This window comes from Pongo abelii, chromosome 11 (assembly GCF_028885655.2).
Source record: "Pongo abelii isolate AG06213 chromosome 11, NHGRI_mPonAbe1-v2.0_pri, whole genome shotgun sequence".
NCBI lineage: Eukaryota > Metazoa > Chordata > Mammalia > Primates > Hominidae > Pongo > Pongo abelii.
The window spans coordinates 61,901,008-61,920,557 of record NC_071996.2 but is presented as its reverse complement, the minus strand read 5'-3'; the positions used below and the strand labels follow the sequence as shown (position 1 = coordinate 61,920,557).

The following is a 19,550-nucleotide window of genomic DNA, read 5'->3' as shown; positions in this document are numbered from 1 at the left end:
TGTGCTTATTTACCATTGACATTCTCCAGTACTTTTTAAAATGTTTTTTTCTGAGTTTGATTATGTCTAAAATATTTGAATCTTATTACACTTTGATTACCTTACCAGTTTTTTGGTTGTTTACAAAGTCTATGAATTCCACTTTAATTACAGACTCTGTGTTAAATTATATAAATATCTTTGGGAAACCTCAGTCCTTCCCTGCTTTTTAAAATTTTTTATAGCAACAGGGTCTCTCTCTGTTGCCCAAGGCTGATCTCAAATTCCTGGCCTCAAGTGAACCTTTCACCTCAGCCTCCCAAAGCTCTGGGATTACGAGGGTGAACCACTGTGCGTGGTCCTCAGTACAGTAACTTTTTATCGGCTAGGTAGAACCTAGCTTTCAAACCTATAAATAACAAGATTGTGACTGTGCTGATACAAGCCCAAAACACACACATACTTTTTCTTCCTATCTAAATGTACATCTTTCATCTAAACAGTGGATAAATGATCAATGCTTTTGTATAGTTATTCTTGGTTCAGTTCCTGTTGTTCAGGCATGGCTGGATATACATTGGTGTCATTTTACTAGTAATGCCTTCCTGCAGTGCAGAAGAATAGCTTTTGCAGTTTTTTACTTATACTGTTTTTTAGACCTTTGAGACTGGCAGCTACCATGAAAATTTCACTTTTCTTTTAAACCAGATTTTGCCATTAGATAATGAAGGTGCATACCATTTTACATTCTATTTTTAATGAAGGATATTCCTAGAAAAGTTTTTAATATTATATAATACAATAGACTGACAATTTTGAGTTTTTCCCGTACTGTATTGTTGTGGGTTTTTTTCCTCTAATGTTCTTATGGTTGCCACAGTCAATGAATAATACCCCATATCTTTTGGAAGATTGGTCTGAAAGATAATAACTGATTTGGTAATCTAGCAGTCTAGCCAGTTGGAGAAGATTGTTTTTGAGATTTTAGATGGGGCAATATAAGATTACTTCATCCTTCCTTGAAAAATGTATAAAATTTGGCTTATTTCCTTTTCTAAAACTTTAAGAGACACTATTTAAGTATTTACCTTTTATTGAATGATTTTCTACCACTGGTCATTTTATATCAATAAAACAATCATTGTTATCTGTAATTAATGAGTGGAAGTAAAAACAAAATTCAGGCTTTCATCATTAACTTTAAGGGGAGAGGCTTTATAAATATTTTATATTTTAATGTGGAATTACTTGTTTTTGAAATCTCCTTTGAGAACTTATTTTTTAGAACATAAAAAGGCCTACTGATTTTGCTATATTTATGGTTATCTTTAAGTATAGAAGTTTTCTTCCATAAATGTACTTGAGGTATAGTGGATTACAGTAGTCTTATATTATTATTTAGACTAACTGATCAGAGCCAGATTTATATTGTATGTAATTTGAGGAAAGTCTTAACATAGGTTGTAGATGTAAACTTAAATTCTAAGGGTTTGAAACAGATGAGAAAAGTTATGGGATAAGTCGTCAAAGAGTGAAATACTTCTTTTATATTCCAAGTTTTCACTTTCATTTTTTCAACTATGGACTACCTTTGTCCTTTATAAGCTTGAACTCTACAAAGCTGCCAAGTGAAGATCCTTAGATACTGGTCTAATGAGAAGAGTGATAAGTGTACAAGTTCTACTGTTTAGAATTAGGAAAACTATCAGAAGTATGAGTAATTCAGCAGTTTTGTTACAAGATGAAACTTGAAATTTTTTAAAAATAAAACATAGAAAGCCATTGTGACATTAACTGGAAAGTTAATTTATATATTTTTGTTTGGTTGGTTTGTTTGGTTTTGAGGTGCAGAATGGTGGCGAACAACTGATGCTCATACTCGTACAGGAGCAACCTTCTTTCCACCATTACTGGGAATTCCACCACTATTTGCTCCCCCAGCCCAGAATCATGATTCTTCTTCATTCCATTCAAGGACTTCAGGAAAAAGTCATCGAAATGGTCCCGAAAAAGGTATCCACATTAACATAAGTGATGTACTATACTATAAATCTTCCATTCTAATATTATTTTCATAATGTTCAGGTTTAATACCTTTTTTTGTTTTTTGTTTTTGTTTGTTTGTTTGTTTGTTTTAATAGAGACAAGGTCTCACTCTTTTGCCCAGGCTGGAGTACAGTTGTGTGATCATAGCTTACTGTAGCCTCGTCCTCCTGGGCTCAAGCAATCCTCCTGCCTCAGCCTCCCAAGGACTACAGTCATGTACCTCTATGCCCAGCTACATGTTTACATTTTATTTTTATTTTTTGTAGCAACAGGGTCTCTGTGTTTCCAGCGGTCTCAAACTTCTGGCCAACTTCTGGCCTCAAGCAATACTCACACCTCAGCCTCCGAAAGCGCTGGGATTACAAGCGTAGGCCACCATACCTGGCCTTAATAACAGTTTTATAGTGTTGAGCTAGACCTTTTCACATTTTCTTGCTTAATTCTTACAATAATTCTTTGAGATTAGAAGTATTTTAATTTTACAGCCAAGGTCAAATAAGTTGTTCAATAAAATACTACTTACATATGGATGTGGCCTAGTCAGGATTTTAGCCCAATTCTACTGTTTTTTCCTCTGTATTTCATTACCTCCCTGTATGTAACCCAATATAGTGTGTTACTTCTTCTGTAATTAAGTATTAACTTCATTAAAACTAATAACCTAGTACTTTTTTTAAATGATCACTAATATTTCTGCAATTAATAACTTTTTAGAATATAATTTGAAAATTATAACAACATTTTAGATGGTTTACTATCTTTCTTTTCACTGAAGTGTTTTACAAAGTTTGTTCTAAAAGGAGCACATTTGCATTTCATTATCTTTCTAAACATTTTGTTTAATTGAGGTGAAATTCACTTAACATAATATTAACCATCTTAAAGTGAATAATTTAGTGGTATTTAATGCATTTGCAATGTTGTACAACCACCACCTCTATCTCGTTCTGACACATTTTTATTACTGCAAAAGGAAACTTTGTACCCATTAAGCAGTTGCCTCCCATTCCCCTCTCCCTCAGCCCCTGGAAACCATCAGTTTTCACTTTGTCCCTATAGGTTTACCTGCTCTGAATATTTCATATAGATGGAATCATACAATATGACCTTTTCTGTCTTCTTTCACTTATCATGTTTTCAAGTTCATCCAACTGTACATATATCTGTACTTCATTTTTGAATGACGCAATAAGATTCCATTGTATAAACATGTTGATTTTTATTTTCAAGGTGTAAATGGGTCAATAAATGGAAGTAACACATCATCTGTAATTGGTGTCAACACATCTGTACTATCCACTACTGCTTCAGGTTCCATGGGACAAACTAAAAGTACAAGCTCAGGTGGAGGAAGTCGAAAATGTAGTCAGGAACAAAGCAAAAACCAGCCTTTGGATGCTAGAGTTGACAAAATCAAAGATAAGGTAAGTTGTTCTTGGAAGGACTAGTATATATAACAGATCCGTATATAAGATGAGCATTCTGAAGGTCAAATCAACAGAATCTATGGTTTAATTTCTTATGAATTACCAACTTTTATTTTTATAGATACGTGATTTATGGTGTCAGTACCAGTATAAATAATACAAATAGTAATAATAGATAAAATGTATTGAGAATTTACTGCATATCAGCTCTGCTCTAATTGCTTTTCATATAACTTTTAACTCTTCCCTGTATCTGAAATGAAGTACCTACTGTTATTACAGATGGAGAAGCAAAGCACCAAAATAATTAGCCACCAAGGGACTGAGCCAGGATTTGAAAGCAAGTGGGTTAACTCCTGTGCATTAGAAAAGAGTGAATAAGAAAACCTTTTATTATGGAAACTTTCAAATATACAAAGTAGACAGAATGATCATTTGTACCTATTATTCAGCTTCAACAGTTGTCGCATCATGGCCAGTTTTATTTCATGTATATCCCCAACTTTGCAAGTTATCACTTTATTGCCTCTCAGCTCTAAATCACTCTTTTCTTCTTTGCCACTTCTTGCAATCTTAGTCCTTGTTAGTAGAAGGTCCTGGAAGAACACTGGAAGAAGATGGTACTTCTTTTTCTTCTTCTTTCCTCTTTTTTCTTTCTTCTTTTCTTCTTTCTTCTTCTCCTTTGACAGGGTCTGGCTCTGTTGCACTGGCTGGAGTATAGTGGCAGAATCTCAGCTCACTGCAACTTCCACCTCCCGGGCTTAAGTTATCCTCCCACCTTAGCTTCCCTAGAAGCTGGGACTACAGGTGCATGCTACCATACTGAGATAATTTTTATATTTTTTGTAGAGATGGGATCTCACTATGTTGCCAAGGCTGGTCTTGAACACCCGAGCTCAAGGGATCCACCGCCTCAGCCTCCCAAAGTGCTGGAATTGCAGGCATGAACCACCACATGTGGCTGGGACTTCTTTTTCTGGTTCTAGTGTTTTCTTCTTTTTCTTATGCTGCAGCTGCCAATGGGCGGCTTGCTTGCTGGCTGACAGCTTCTCTACTGGTGGTGTCCAGGAGATCCAGTGGTGGTCGGGAGACCCAGTAGTATACACTATCTAGTGAGTTTCATTGGCATCTCAGCAGGCAGTTTACTAGCAAGTTTTGGAAAGTAGGTGTCTTTCAAGCTAATTTTACTGCCACTGTAGCTGACAGCTTCCCAGCCATGTTTTTCTGGTATCTTAGCAAGCAGTGTTTTGTGTGTGTCAGCCTTGACTGTGATACCTCATTGAGTTTATCTGCCATCCAGTGGGCAATAGCCACATCCTCTCCCACAAAGTCTGAAACTTAGCCTTGGGTGAATGAAGGGGTTGGAGGAAAAAGTCTCTTTTCAAAGGTTATCTTTATTTCATTACTCTACCTTAGCCCTACAAAAAGTACATATTCCCTACATCTCCTTTTCCTGTATTATTTAGAGGTCACTTTATCCCTCTTAGTAGTTAATCTTCTGTTATTAATCAATAATTCTTTATGTTAAATTTTTCCTGTTCAGATTGTTAATGCGATTTCTTCCTCCTAAGTAGATCTTGTTGGCTCTATCATTGGTTCCAGGAGTAGGGTGGGTATGCAGCTTGCAGGTGGTAAATTCACTTCTACATTCTGATCACTCTACACTTTTGGATTCCCTCTTCCACATTATGCCAGAAGCTGTGACATCTCAATTTTATAAAATGTAGGTCATCATTGAGTCCAGGTTTCATTTATCTAACTAAGCAAGCTGAGAAGCCTCTAACTATATGATCTAGCATATTATGTATTAGAACACTCTTATCAGTGGATTTGATCTGCTCCAATTTTTAATTTCTTCTTGAGTGAGAGGTCCCAGTTAAAGCCTTGTTATCAACTGCAAACATTTGGGAAACAAAGATAAGAGTTGTGTCTTCTCTTCTATGTTTTTTAAAAACTGCTTTCAGGGCCTGGTTTTCCAGTGGAAGAGAGTCAAAAGTTTCTGATCCTACACACATGATGTTCTTCACCATCTCAGCTGTAATATTGTGACAGGAAGCTTCTGATACATCACAACAAGAATAGCAAGATATGGGTAGTCACTGACTGCACATGACGTTGATCCAAACTTTAAATCTGAACTACATTCCTCTTTTACACCAATTTTTAATCCGAAGAACTACTTTATCAAACTTTTCTTTATCCTTTTTCAAGACAGCATCAAGCTCCATATATTTTCTGGAACAAATGAAACAAAACTGAACAAATACATTTATTTTCTTTTGCTGAGCATATTTCATAGATATATTTCCTCTAAATCTTTAAATTTCCTTCTCAATAGAAAACATTTTCCAGAGTATAGCATGCTTATATGAAGACTTGGGGGAAGGCCATCTGGTAATGCTAAGAAGCTTGACGGTACCCATTACAAAAATGCAAAAGTACTGTACATAGGCCCCAAGACAACCATTTTCTTTCCCTTTCAACCCACACCACTGAGCACTCAAGCAGACATGATAAAAGATTCTTAATTGTTTTCTCCCAGGGACACAGGTATCAGTGTCATACTCTCCACCTGTTGTTCTGTACCTGCTCTTGGCTTTTCTCCCATAGGATTTGTTTCAATGGCAGTCTCATTAGTGTAAGCACTAAGGTCCTGTCTCTGAGCTACTGCCAGTTTCTCTGATGCCAGACACTGACTGAAACCATCCATTTCTGATTCCCATATTATTTTGAACCAAATCCCAGACATCATATCATTGGATGCATTTTTATATGTGCTTCTAAAAGTTAAATGCCCATGCTTTTAACCCTTATGCTATCCTACCTCTTAAGAAGTAGTGCTAAAATCAAGTAAAATCTCTGTTGCCTCTACAATGTGTAAGGCATTGTACAAGATCTTGGAGGCATGAATATGACACAGTTCCTGTACTTAGTTCTAATGAGGAATCTACATTGACATTCCTAAACAGAATCAGTGCTGTCATACTAAAAACTGTTACTAGGAGAACATACTGAAAACTCAAAGAGGCACCTCTTTCTACCCAGTTTTAGAGATAGATTCTGAGGTACCATAGTGGTGTCTAAGGCAACTAAGCGGAAATAACATTATAGACAGATTGTCTATTCAAGTGAGGCATACTAGAACTTACGATTTCAAAAGAACAGCACTTTCAGATGATATGTGGTTCAGCATGAGTTTGTGGGAGTGGGTTGTTCAAGTAAAATGGAGATAAAGGGCACTGGAACTAAAGAAGAAAATCCTATACTTTTTCACCCAGTATTTTTTCAGTTTTCGAAACTTTTTTTAAAAGTTGCTTCATTTATTCTTTTCACATGTAATTTGAAAAAAAAGTTCTTCAGCTAATTTTGATACCTCCCATGGGAGGTGGGGTACTTATCTCAGCCATTCTCATTTAAAGTCATTGATTAAGTCCAATCCCCTCATATAGTCTGCATATACATTTAGAATAAATATCGATATTTTAATTAAATAATTAAACTAAGACTAAAATATACAGCCTGTTAAGAAAAGGATAAAACAATTCAAGGTTGAATGAGTTTTATCCCAACTGTTGTACAAGTTATTCTTACCACAACAACCAAAATAGCCTTTAAAAACATATCTGATTTTTTATGGTTTGAAAGTATTACATGTTAGGGATAGTAAATGGTACTGCCACTGTGGAAAACAGTATGGCAGTTCCTCAAAAAATTAAAAATTGAATTACCATATGATTCTGCAATTCTACTTCTGGGTATATACCACCCAAAATTGAAAGCAGGGTCTCAAAGAGGTATCTGTATACCCATACTCATAGCAGCATTGTTCACAATAGCTGAAATGTAGACGCAACCAAAGTGTCTATCAACAGATAACTGGATAAGCAAAATATGTGGGGAGGCACATGTGTACACATGCATACATACATACATGTTAATATTATCCAGCTTTAAAAAGGAAGGAAATTCTGATATTTGCTACAACATGGATGAACCTTGAGGACATTATTATACAAAGTGAAGTAAACCAGATGCAAAAGGACAAATGCTGTACTGTATGATTCCACTTATTTGAGGTACTTAGACTCATCAGAATTATAGACCGAAGTAGAATGATTGTTGCCAGTGGCTAGCATGGAAGGAGGGATGGGAAGTTAGTGTTTAATAGGTATAGAATTTCAGTTTTATAGGATGGATGGCACTGATGTTTGCACAACATTATGAATGTATTTAATATCACTGAACCATACACTTTAAAATGGTTAAGATAGTAAATTTTATGTTATGTGTATTTTACCACAATAAAAAAATGAGAGGGAAGTATAATCAAATGTCATCACTCCCTCCACTAGTGTTCTATCCCACTGGGAATAAAGTCCTTGCCATGGCTTATAAGAGCTGTGTGATCTGACCTCCACCAGTTCATCCATGCTTATTTCCTGCCACTGTCTCCCTGGTTCACTGTGCTCTAACTGGTCTGCTGACCTTTTCATTTTTGAACACACTCAACCCACTTCTAGCTGGTGGCTTTCTCCTTTGCTGTTTTCCGTCTTGAAAGGCTCTTCTCTTATGTCCTTGGGTTATTGGCTCTTGCTCTCCCTTAGGTCTCAGCTCAGAAATGTCTTACCTGATGACTACATGTAAAGCAAAACCCCACCCCACTCCCCACCACACATTGTCTATCCAGTTATTCTGTTTTACTTATGGTATTTATCGCTGAAAACATATATTTAAATTGTTTGTTAATTCTCTTCTTCTAGTTCTCACTAGGCAGAGCTGTTGTCTGTTTCTCACACCCTTGTATCCCCAGAGACTTGAGCAACTATGCCTGGTACATCATAGCCTTGAATATGTGTTTTGTTATTAAAAGAAATAAGTATACAGTGAAATGAAGGTTCAAGGATAAGGTTCTGAAAAGTTTTCCCAGATTGGATGGGGGAAAATTAATAAGCTGTTCTTTGATCACTTTTTGATAAACCTAAGAAGACTAACTTTTAAAATGTTTTAGCTTATAGTCCCAACTAGTTGAAGGCTGAGGCAGGAGAATCACTTGAGCCCAGGAGTTCAAGACTACAATGAGCTATGAAAGCACCATTGCACTCCAGCGTAGGTGACAAAGTGAGACCCTGACTCATTTAAAAAAAATATTTTAAATTAAAAATTTTTGTAAGTAATAAAACATTTTAAATGAGAGAAAAGAGACTTACTAGCTAATTATTTGTGGAAATGACACATATATACTCTAATGAAACTGGTGGTACAAACCCATCTTTTCCCCATTTCTCTAATACTCACACTTGTCTTCTCATTTCTATTTGTTTGAATGAGTACTAAATGTGTTACCTTATAAAAATAGAACTCTTTACACATGGCCAAAGTATGCTTGGCAGACTCCCTGCATCAGAATCACATTAAGTGCCCTGTTTAGAAGTGGGACTCAGGAATGTTATGTACCCCAAAGCTTCAGAACCAGTACCTCTGGAACCAGTACCCCAGTTCCTGGGGAGTATAGTCCCCATTTCTCATGCCATCTTTAAATAAAAAGCTATACACTTATTCCTTGGGCATTTAAATAGGAGTTAATTTTTCTCTGCTAAATCACTGTAGCTCTCATTTCTTTTCTTTCTTATCCCCTACTAAGACAAAAATCTTAATTTCAGTTTAGGTACCTTATGATTTTCATGGTCTTGCTATATACATGCTTAGAAAACTACAACAGATTTCGGTTGCAAAGAAGTAGCTGTTTCTTTGACAAATAAATGGTAGTCTTAATATTAATATATTATTATTTCCCTTTAATCTCTACCTTGTGATCTTTCTCATCTTGTGGTACCCATACAACTCCAATTCAGTTTCTCATTCCTGTCTGCCCTGCTTTGAGGGAGGAAAACTCAAGAAATTATGGGAATTATTAGTCTGCTTATTGAAGTGTGTATGTTTGAAAGAGGCCTTCTGGTAGCTAATTTGGAGCAGTTAAAACAGAGTCATTGCAAGGCTGGACATGGTGGCTCACACCTGTAATCCTAGCACTATGAGAGGCCAAGGCGGGTGCATCATGAGGTTAGGAGTTCAAGACCAGCCTGGCCAAGATGGGGAAACCCTGTTTCTACTAAAAATACAAAAATTAGTGTGGTGGCAGGCGCCTGTAATCCCAGCTATTCAGGAGACTGAGGCAGAGAATTGCTTGAACCTGGGAGGCAGAGGTTGCAGTGAGCTGAGGTCGCACCACTGTACTCCAGCCTGGGCGACAGAGTGAGACTGTCTCCAAAAAAAAAAAAAAAAAAAAAAAAAAACAGAGTCATTGCAAACGGAATATAATGGCGGGAGTGAGTGACTCTCCTCACTCATATGAATGTTATCTGAATCAATGTTCAGGAGACACAATGAAAAGACTATAGATTTGCAGTCTGTAACCATGGCTTCAATTTGGCTTTCTGTTGTGAAGATATATTACTGTATTTCATTCCCCAATCCCGAGTAGTCATGAAAGGTTGTATTTCTGTTAAGATCATAACTTTTGTAATTTATCATTATTCTTTCTGTATTTTGTTCTTTATCAGCAAATGCCATTAAAATGTTCCTAGATTGTACTTAATCTTTTTGCTCTATCATTTCAATGTTTCTCCTTTTCAGTCTTTCTATTGGTGAAATTTTAACTTTCCCATTGTTAAATAATTATAAGTATTTTCAATAATCTACATGACAGAGCTTGTACTTTTTATTGAGGAGTTCTTTTATAAGTTAATTGATTGGTTTGTTAATTTGTTATAATTCATCTCATGATTTTTCCTCTTTTTATCCACGACTATTATGTGTTCTTGAACACAAAACTTCACTTTTATGTGACCTAATACCACTTCCTACCAGCTTTGATTTTATTTTTCTTGCAGAGTCTTCAATGTTCCAAAAATAAATCTCTCTCTTCATATTTATCTACCTTGTCTTCTACCTTTTTTTTAAATCTTTTCTGAAATGAAACATAAACAGTTAAATTCCTTGACCCTAACTAAAGCAGCCCCATAAGTCTTTTGCTACCCTACTTTATCTTCTCTACAGCACTTATTATTATATGGAATAATTTGCTCTTATATTAAGCATCTCTCTACACTCCTCTATCACCAGTACTTAGTAAGTTTCTTGAAGGCAAGGATTCAGTCTTGGACATACCTGGAAAGGTGTGTGTGGCATGTTATAGGTAAATGTTTGGCTACTGACTCACTGTCTGCAAAAAGAAAGAAGACTAAAGCTAAATGTGTAACTTTTGCTGTATGTATCATAGTTGGAATTATTTTGTGAACTGATCTTTTTAATCTGTCATACATTTTGAAGAATAACAGCCATATGAGTACATCTACACATATGCTATATTGATATTTTCAATATTCTACATGACAGACCTTGCACTTTTCATTGAGGAGTTCTGTCATGTAAGTTAAGTTGATCAGTTTGTTAAATAATTATCCTTACAATATGTGACTTTTTCCTACAATGACATTTTGAGATTGAAAATATCATTTGAAAATTAAAAAGAGTACACCTTTTATTGAAACTTGAATGTTTTCTAAAAATAAAGTCTTGCCAACTACCTTGTCGTTATCCAGAAACCAAGGAAGAAAGCAATGGAAAGTTCTAGCAACAGTGATAGTGATTCAGGCACATCGTCAGACACCTCAAGTGAAGGCATTAGTAGTAGTGATTCAGATGATCTAGAAGAAGATGAAGAAGAAGAAGATCAAAGTATTGAAGAAAGTGAAGATGATGATTCTGATTCAGAGAGTGAAGCACAACATAAAAGTAACAACCAGGTATAATTTTTTTCATGGACAGTATCCAAACATTATTCATATTTAGGAATTAACTGGTTTATCTTGACTCTCAAAGTCTGTAGTTTTAAAGTTAATCATTACTTTGAGTTCATACTTTTGCCCAAGAAAGAAGATGAAGAAATATTTTTAAAGGGACATAACGGTATTTCTTTTACGAATTTTTAGATTTTTAGATATTATCATAAGGCATTAAGAACACTTTTAAAGTACCCATTTTTATCTCCAGGTTTTACTGCTTGATAGTCTTTGTCTTAATAGATGTTAGGAACTTACCTTTTCATTTTTATTTCTAGGTGCTATTACATGGTATTTCAGACCCAAAAGCAGATGGACAGAAAGCAACTGAAAAAGCCCAGGAAAAAAGAATACACCAGCCATTACCTCTTGCGTCTGAATCCCAGACTCACTCATTCCAATCCCAGCAGAAGCAGCCTCAGGTTTTGTCACAGCAGCTTCCATTTATTTTCCAAAGCTCTCAGGCAAAGGAGGAATCTGTGAACAAACACACCAGTGTAATACAGTCTACGGGATTGGTGTCCAATGTGAAACCTTTATCTTTGGTAAATCAAGCCAAAAAGGAAACTTACATGAAACTCATAGTTCCTTCTCCTGATGTTCTTAAAGCAGGGAATAAAAATACCTCTGAAGAATCTAGTTCATTGACCAGTGAATTGAGATCCAAACGGGTGAGTTACAAATTATTTATACAAGAATTTTACTATTAGAAAAAGATAGTGCTTCTATATTGTGTTACAATACACAAGTTTAAGTTAAATTCTACCCTCATTTTTATACTTTCTTAGTCTCCAGGAATAGAATATGTACATCAGAAAACTAAATTTCTGTGATTTTATATTCATATATGTATCTGTTTAATGTGTTTTTGGCAATGCAATCATGTCATTCCAGCTCCCCTGCAACCCATCCCTAAGGTAAGTCCCCATACCCAAGATCTAAGGATTTAGAAATAAGGGGATAAATATGTTTGAATAAGACAAGCTTCACAATTACTTGGGTTTAAAATTAATGTCCCTTTTTTCCTAATACCAATTTTTTTTTTTTTTTTTTTTTTGAGACAGGGTCTCAACCTGTTGCCCAGGCTGGAGTGCGGTGGCTCAATCTCAGCTCACTGCAACCTCCACCTCCCGGATCCAAGTGATCCTGCTGGCTCAGCCTTCCTAGTAGCTGGGACTACTGGCATGCGTCATGACACCAGGCTAATTTTTGTATATTTAGTAAAGATGGGGTTTCACCATGTTGGCCAGGCTGGTCTCGAATTCCTGACCTCAAGTGATCTGCCCGCCTTGGCCTCCCAAAATGCTGGGATTACAGGCATGAGCCACTACATCCGGCTAAATATATTCTTTTTCAAAGAAGTGAACTCAAATAATTTACCTCTATAGTCCTAGAATGTATACATTTGAAATGTAAAAACCCTTCATAAAGAATCACTTTTCTGGCCAGACATGGTGGTTCACACCTGTAATCCTAGCACTTTGGGAGCCAAGGCAGGGGGACTGTTTGAGCCCAGGAGTTTGAGACCAGCCTCCGCAACATAGTGAGACCCTGTCTCTACCAAAAAAAAAAAAAAAAAAAAAAAATTTCCTTTTCCATTCTTAATGGATTATATGAAATATAACTTCTACTTACACAAACACTGGAAACACTCCAGAGAATTTTCTCATCTTTGTTTTTCTTGCTGTTGATTTTACTACATAGACTAAATTCATATGTCCAGCAAAAAATTCTAATAATTAAATGATCATTGCTTTTTATTCTAGAATCAACCTAGAGTAGGAAACCATTATGTTTGAACACAATATTACAAATATTATCATTAGGCAACTTAATTAGATATCACTTGTAGGGCATCTACTGTTTGCCAGCCATTGTTTTAATTGCTGAACATACATTAACTTATTGGTAATAACATCTATGAGTGCTACTAATATTATCCTCATTTACATATGATAAAATTAGACATTCACATTAGACTCAACTCTAAAAGATATTACCTTCTCTTTGTCAGTACCTATTATTGAGGTAGAGGTACCTACCTGCATCCCTCATTAGTTCGTTATTTTCTTAAAGGTTATTTAATCATTGAATCCTTCAGTACCCTTACACTGAAGAAAATGTAACTTAAATCCATATAGATTGATTGAATACATAGACCAGGAGTAGAATTTTGTAGATCTTATGTCAGCTTTCTTTTATCAACTTTTTTTTCTTTTTTTTTTTTTTTTTTTTGAGACAGAGTCTTGCTCTGTTGCCCAGGCTGTAGTGCAGTGGCAAGATCTCCACTCACTGCAAGCTCCGCCTCCTGGGTTCACGCCATTCTCCTGCCTCAGCCTCCCGAGTAGCTGGGACTACAGGCGCCCGCCATCACGCCCGGCTAATTCTTTTGTATTTTTAGTAGAGATGTGGTTTCACCATGTTGGCCAGGCTAGTCACAAACTCCTGACCTCAAGTGATCTGCCTGCCTCGGCCTCCCAAAGTGCTGGGATTACAGGCGTGAGCCACCACACCTGGCCCCAAATGGATATCTTAAAGCAGCAAGAGACTTGCTACTATACAGGTCTCAATTTTCTCTCCATCTCCTTTTTATACATCACCCCGATTTTAAAAATGATAATATGTGTACTATAAAAGAGTAATTGGGATAAAATATAGAAATCTTTGGCTATTCTTAAAAACTTATTGGGATCACTTCAATATATGGGAAGTGATTCTTCAGAATTACAGTGAGGAACAGTTGCAGAAAATTAAAATACAAAACTAAAGGGACTTTTGTTTTCATGGCCCTTTAGACCTATATATTTAGAAGGAAAACTTACTACCTATAAAAAAAAATTACAAAATTATTACATGACATAATTATGTTCTAACAGACGAAAACACACTAATTTTTCTGCTGAAAATTTAAATCTTGTATATTAAAGTATTTTATGTAAGAATTTTGCTATAAAATTATATTGAAACGGTACATCTAACTAGCATAGTTTTCCATAATTTACTGAATAATTACTAATTAAGCACTTTCTCTTTGTAAGGTATTGCCTTAGGTACAAATATTTTGTGACAGTTTTTATTTACAAAGAATTATCTTAATAACTTAATTTTCTAAACTAATACAGTATAGATGTTAAATAAGATAAAAAGTTTACATTGCTTACTGCTTGTTAGTACTGCTGCTTTAAAATATTTAATAAGTATTTCAGGCTGAGTGTGGTGGCTCATGCCTATAATCCCAGTACTTTGGGAGGCCAAGGGCAGGTGGATCACCTGAGGTCAGGAGTTCGAGGCCAGCCTGGCCAACATGGTGAAACCCCTTCTCTACTAAAAATACAAAAAAAGGCTGGGTGTGGTGGCTCACGCCTGTAATCCCAGCACTTTGGGAGGCCAAGGCAGGCGGATCACAAGGTCAAGATATTGAGACCATCCTGGCCAACATAGTGAAACCCCATCTTTACTAAAAATATAAATATTAGCTGGGTGTGGTGGGGTGTGCCTGTAGTCCCAGCTACTCGGGAGGCTGAGGCAGGAGAATTGTTTGAGCCCAAGAGGCGGAGGTTGCAGTGAGCCAAGATCGCGCCACTGCACTCCAGCCTGGCAACAGAGTGAGACTCTGTCTCAAAAAAAAACTAACAAAAACAAAAACATTAGCCAGGTATGGTGGCACGTGCCCATAGTCTCAGCTACTCGGGAATCTGAGGCAGGCTTGAACCTGGGAGGTGGGGTTGCTGTGAGCCAAGATCGTGCCACTGCACTCCAGCCTGGGTGACAAAGTGAGACTGTCTCAAAATAATAATAATAATAAAATATTTATAAGTATTTTATATAACATTCCATCAGCATTTACACTCATGAAATCTCCATCACAAATCTTTGCTGATTTTAGTGTTAGGAGCCCAGGTCTGATGCTGACAACACTGCTGATTTTAATTTCAAGGCAATCATTTTCAGTGCAGAATTTTACCTTAGATTAAGAAATTCAACTCCTTCTGTTAACTCAAAAGATTTTAATAATTCTGCTGCTGTTAATTTTTATGCAATATTTTAATTATAGTAGCTTAATAAAATTCATGATTGTATTGTTTTCAAGGAGATTCTAATAGTTAAATAAGTTTTTGTTTATAGACATAAATTTTATGGCTTAATGGTTTATAATCTTTTCCAAGAAAATTGTATTTTTCTAAATTGTTTACTCTGGAATGTTACTGTGCAAAGGCACACTAAAGTAGATCCCACAGAATGTTGAATGTCCATTTCCACCAGCTTAGTATCTTAAATCTTTGCTTCAAAGAAGTTCTTGCTCAGGAAGTTATTCATTCAGCAACCTAAAATTGTTTTTTGAGTACATATCAAGCACAGGATTCTGAGCAATGTCTTAGGAAGACCATAAAGGTGAATAAATGAGTGTTTCTACCCTGAGGAATTTATCAAAGATGTTAAGTTATCTCCTTAGAGGTTTAAGGCATATAGGCATATGCTATGTATACTAAAGGTGGTATGGCATAAGAGTACATATAGTCACCAACTTAGAATTGTTTGACTTGGCCGGGCGCAGTGGCTCACGCCTGTAATCTCAGCACTTTGGGAGGCCAAGGCAGGCGGATCACGAGGTCAAGAGATCGAGATCATCCTGGCCAACATGGTGCAACCCCGTCTCTACTAAAAATACAAAAATTAGCTGGGCATGGTGGTGAGTGTCTGTAATCCCAGCTACTCAGGAGGCTGAGGCAGGAGAATCGCTTGAACCCAGAAGGCAGAGGTTGCAGTGAGCCGAGATCGCGCCACTGCACTCCAGCCTGGTAACAGAGCAAGACTCCATCTCAAAAAAAAAAAAAAAAAAAAGAATTCTTTGACTTATGATCTTTCAACTTTACAATGGCACGAATGCTATACACATTCAGTAGAAGTTGGTAGAATAGTTCCTTGATGCTGGGCAGCAGCAGTGAGCTGCAGCTCCTGGTCGGCCACATGATAACGAGGGCAGACAACCAATACTCTACAGTGTACTGTGTTGGTAGGTTATTTTGCTCAACTTTAGGCTAATGTAAGTGTTTTCAGTACGTTTAAGGTAGTCTAGACTAAGCTATGATGTTTGGTAGGTTAGGTGTATTGTATCTATTTTTGACTTAATGATATTTTCAACTTTCGATGAGTTTATGGGGAAGTCACCCCATGGCAAGCCGAGGAGCATCTATATAAAGAGGTAAAGGAGCTCAAAGGAAAGAGGCAAAGAATGCTTCTGGCTGGGAAATTTGGAAAGCTTCTTGGTTTGGATCTTGAAGAATAAACAGTATTTTGTCAGCTTGAAATTTCTAAGAGGAGGCTATTTCATGCAAAGAAAATGGCTTTAGGTTTGGATTATTGTGAAAATGGAAGCAACAGTAAAGAGAGGACGATAGTCAAAAGGCATATAATTTTTAATGGGGAAAAACTAATTAAATTTTAATAAATTACAGCCAAAATGTAGCAACCAACTAGTCATAGCTGTTGCTACTTTTACAGCATTTGTGTATCATGATTTAAATTTGTATATGATATGATAGCTATAATTTGTTTTCAGATATTGAAAGCAAATAAAAGCAATCTTTGTTTTGTGGTACATTTTGTTATGTTTTTTAACTTATGTTTCAACAGGAACAATATAAACAGGCATTCCCATCACAGTTAAAGAAACAAGAGTCATCTAAGAGCCTGAAGAAGGTTATTGCAGCTTTGTCAAATCCAAAAGCAACCTCTAGTTCACCAGCACATCCAAAACAAACATTAGAAAACAACCACCCAAATCCATTCTTGACAAATGCACTTTTAGGTAATCACCAACCAAATGGAGTTATTCAAAGTGTCATTCAAGAAGCTCCTCTAGCACTTACTACCAAAACTAAAATGCAGAGCAAGATTAATGAAAACATTGCTGCTGCAAGTAGCACCCCTTTTTCCTCACCTGTAAATTTGAGTACAAGTGGGAGAAGAACCCCTGGCAATCAGACACCTGTAATGCCCTCTGCCTCTCCCATCCTGCATAGTCAAGGGAAGGAAAAAGCAGTTAGCAATAATGTAAACCCAGTAAAAACACAGCATCACTCCCATCCTGCAAAATCTTTAGTGGAACAATTCAGAGGAACAGATTCAGACATTCCCAGTAGTAAAGATTCCGAAGATTCAAATGAGGATGAAGAGGAAGATGATGAGGAAGAAGATGAGGAAGATGATGAAGATGATGAATCTGATGACAGCCAATCAGGTTATTTTCATTTTAAAATTTAAAGTACTTCTCTAAATGCTATGTGAACCAAACATTTTAAAGGGTTTCTTAATTCAGACTTAAAATCAGTGTCATTTACTATGTTTCACACAACTTTGTGCATTTCTATAATGAGCTCGTAAAATACAGGAGTAATTGATACTGGAAATCCTAAGTCAGATTCTCAGCTTGTTATTCATTTGACATTAAACAAATAATCACTTTAGGGTGAATACAAATGATACATAAATTAAGACATAATTTCATCAACTTGCTTAATTTTTATTTCATGTAGGACCACTCTTTTCATTTCTTCTGCTACTTGTTAAAATGTATCACCAGCTGTTTTGAACAAAGATAAAATTATAGTCATAGTCATTCAGAAAGTACCAAAAACCTAAATCTCTATGAATGTTCATCAATAACAGAAAATTTGTTAAATAACATATAGAGGACTCTCTGATTTAATTTTGAGTAACTTTCTTTTTTTTTCTTTTTGCTGGGTCTGGGGTTAACTTCTATGCTTTTTTATTTTTTATTTTTTATTTTTATTTTGCATTTTATTTTCCTCTCCTCATTTTAATTCCCTCTCCTCATTCCACAGAAGATTGAAAACATAAAATACAAGAGAGCTTAAATTGTGAATACAAAAATGAAATACATATTATAAACGTTTGTGGATTTGTTACTGGTCAACTACAGATTCAACTAATTTTTTTTTAGCAGCTAATATGAATAGGAAAATATACTCAGCTGTACAGTTTAAAGTGTCTATAAGTTAAAAACAAACTTCGTGCTCAGGGTAAGAACCACTCTTCCTGGGGTTTCCATAAAACAGCTTTGTATGATAGATCATAAATATCAATATTCATAACTTTCAAAACTAACTTTTATAATGAATTTCAATATAGGCAAATGGTATAACACAAACCAGAATTCCACAGAAGCTATTGTACTGTGAACTATGAGGAGACAGTCTAAGTATCACTCCTATGTTTATCAAGTTTAATCTAGTAATAGATTTTACATATGTAGAGGAACGGATGCATCATACATAGAACTACGTAGCTAGAACAAACTTAAATTATTGAATTATCCTACTATAATTATTTCTGTAAGCCTGGTTTTTTGAGAGGCCTGAAAAGCCTGATGAAGTCTTGTATGTAAATAGAAAAACTGCAGCCAAAAGACCAAGAATCTCCTGTTAAAATTGTTTTCTTTTACTCCAAAGCCCAAATGGAAGTATGATGGTAGTTCCAGATTTCTCTTTCTCATATTTGACTTACTGTACTTCATAAGCCATTGGAATCTGTTAATTTGAACAGTCAATTTAATCCCCTCTTTTACTTTAGTTTCTCTGTTAAATAAAAAATTATTTTGATGCCATTAAGCAGAACTCATCATGTGAATAGTGTCATATGAGAACTGTTTTATGATTAAAGTGTTGAGTAAAACTTACACTTAAAAAAATTTTTTTGAAGATTGATAGCCTATATACACTGTTCTCAAATAGCTTATAACATTTACTCTGTAGGAAAATTGCTCATTTGAGTTCTCATTCACAGGTACTGGTTCCTGAGCTAGTCCATTTAGATACAAACTGCAAATTATTGGTGATTATCTAGTTATAATATACAAATGCTTCTTTTACTTCCCAGAATCAGATAGTAATTCAGAATCAGATACAGAAGGATCAGAAGAAGAAGATGATGATGATAAAGACCAAGATGAATCAGATAGTGATACTGAAGGAGAGAAAACTTCAATGAAACTGAATAAAACAACTTCCTCTGTCAAAAGCCCTTCCATGAGTCTCACAGCTCACTCAACACCTCGTAACCTCCACATAGCAAAAGCCCCAGGCTCTGCTCCTGCTGCCTTATGTTCTGAATCCCAGTCACCTGCTTTTCTTGGTACATCTTCTTCCACACTTACTTCAAGCCCACACTCTGGTACCTACACTTTATTTTTATTATTCTAAAGTAGAAGTCAAACCATAGCAAGAATTTTTATTGA

General features: G+C 35.8%; 1 protein-coding gene across 16 annotated transcripts in view; it reads left to right on the top strand.

The window, feature by feature from the left end:
- Positions 1–19,550, top strand: part of BAZ2B (bromodomain adjacent to zinc finger domain 2B) — a 395,277-nt gene that overhangs the window by 257,549 nt on the left and 118,178 nt on the right. For 14 of the 16 annotated variants that reach the window (XM_054548956.2, XM_054548958.2, XM_054548954.2 and 11 more), the window contains 6 exons: positions 1,825–1,992; positions 3,256–3,449; positions 11,054–11,257; positions 11,572–11,964; positions 16,928–17,534; positions 19,193–19,486. In XM_054548956.2, coding sequence (XP_054404931.2) covers positions 1,825–1,992; positions 3,256–3,449; positions 11,054–11,257; positions 11,572–11,964; positions 16,928–17,534; positions 19,193–19,486 — 1,860 coding nt within the window. The remainder of the gene's footprint in view (positions 1–1,824; positions 1,993–3,255; positions 3,450–11,053; positions 11,258–11,571; positions 11,965–16,927; positions 17,535–19,192; positions 19,487–19,550) is intronic. The other 2 variants (XM_054548959.2, XM_054548947.2) reach the window with 1 other exon arrangement.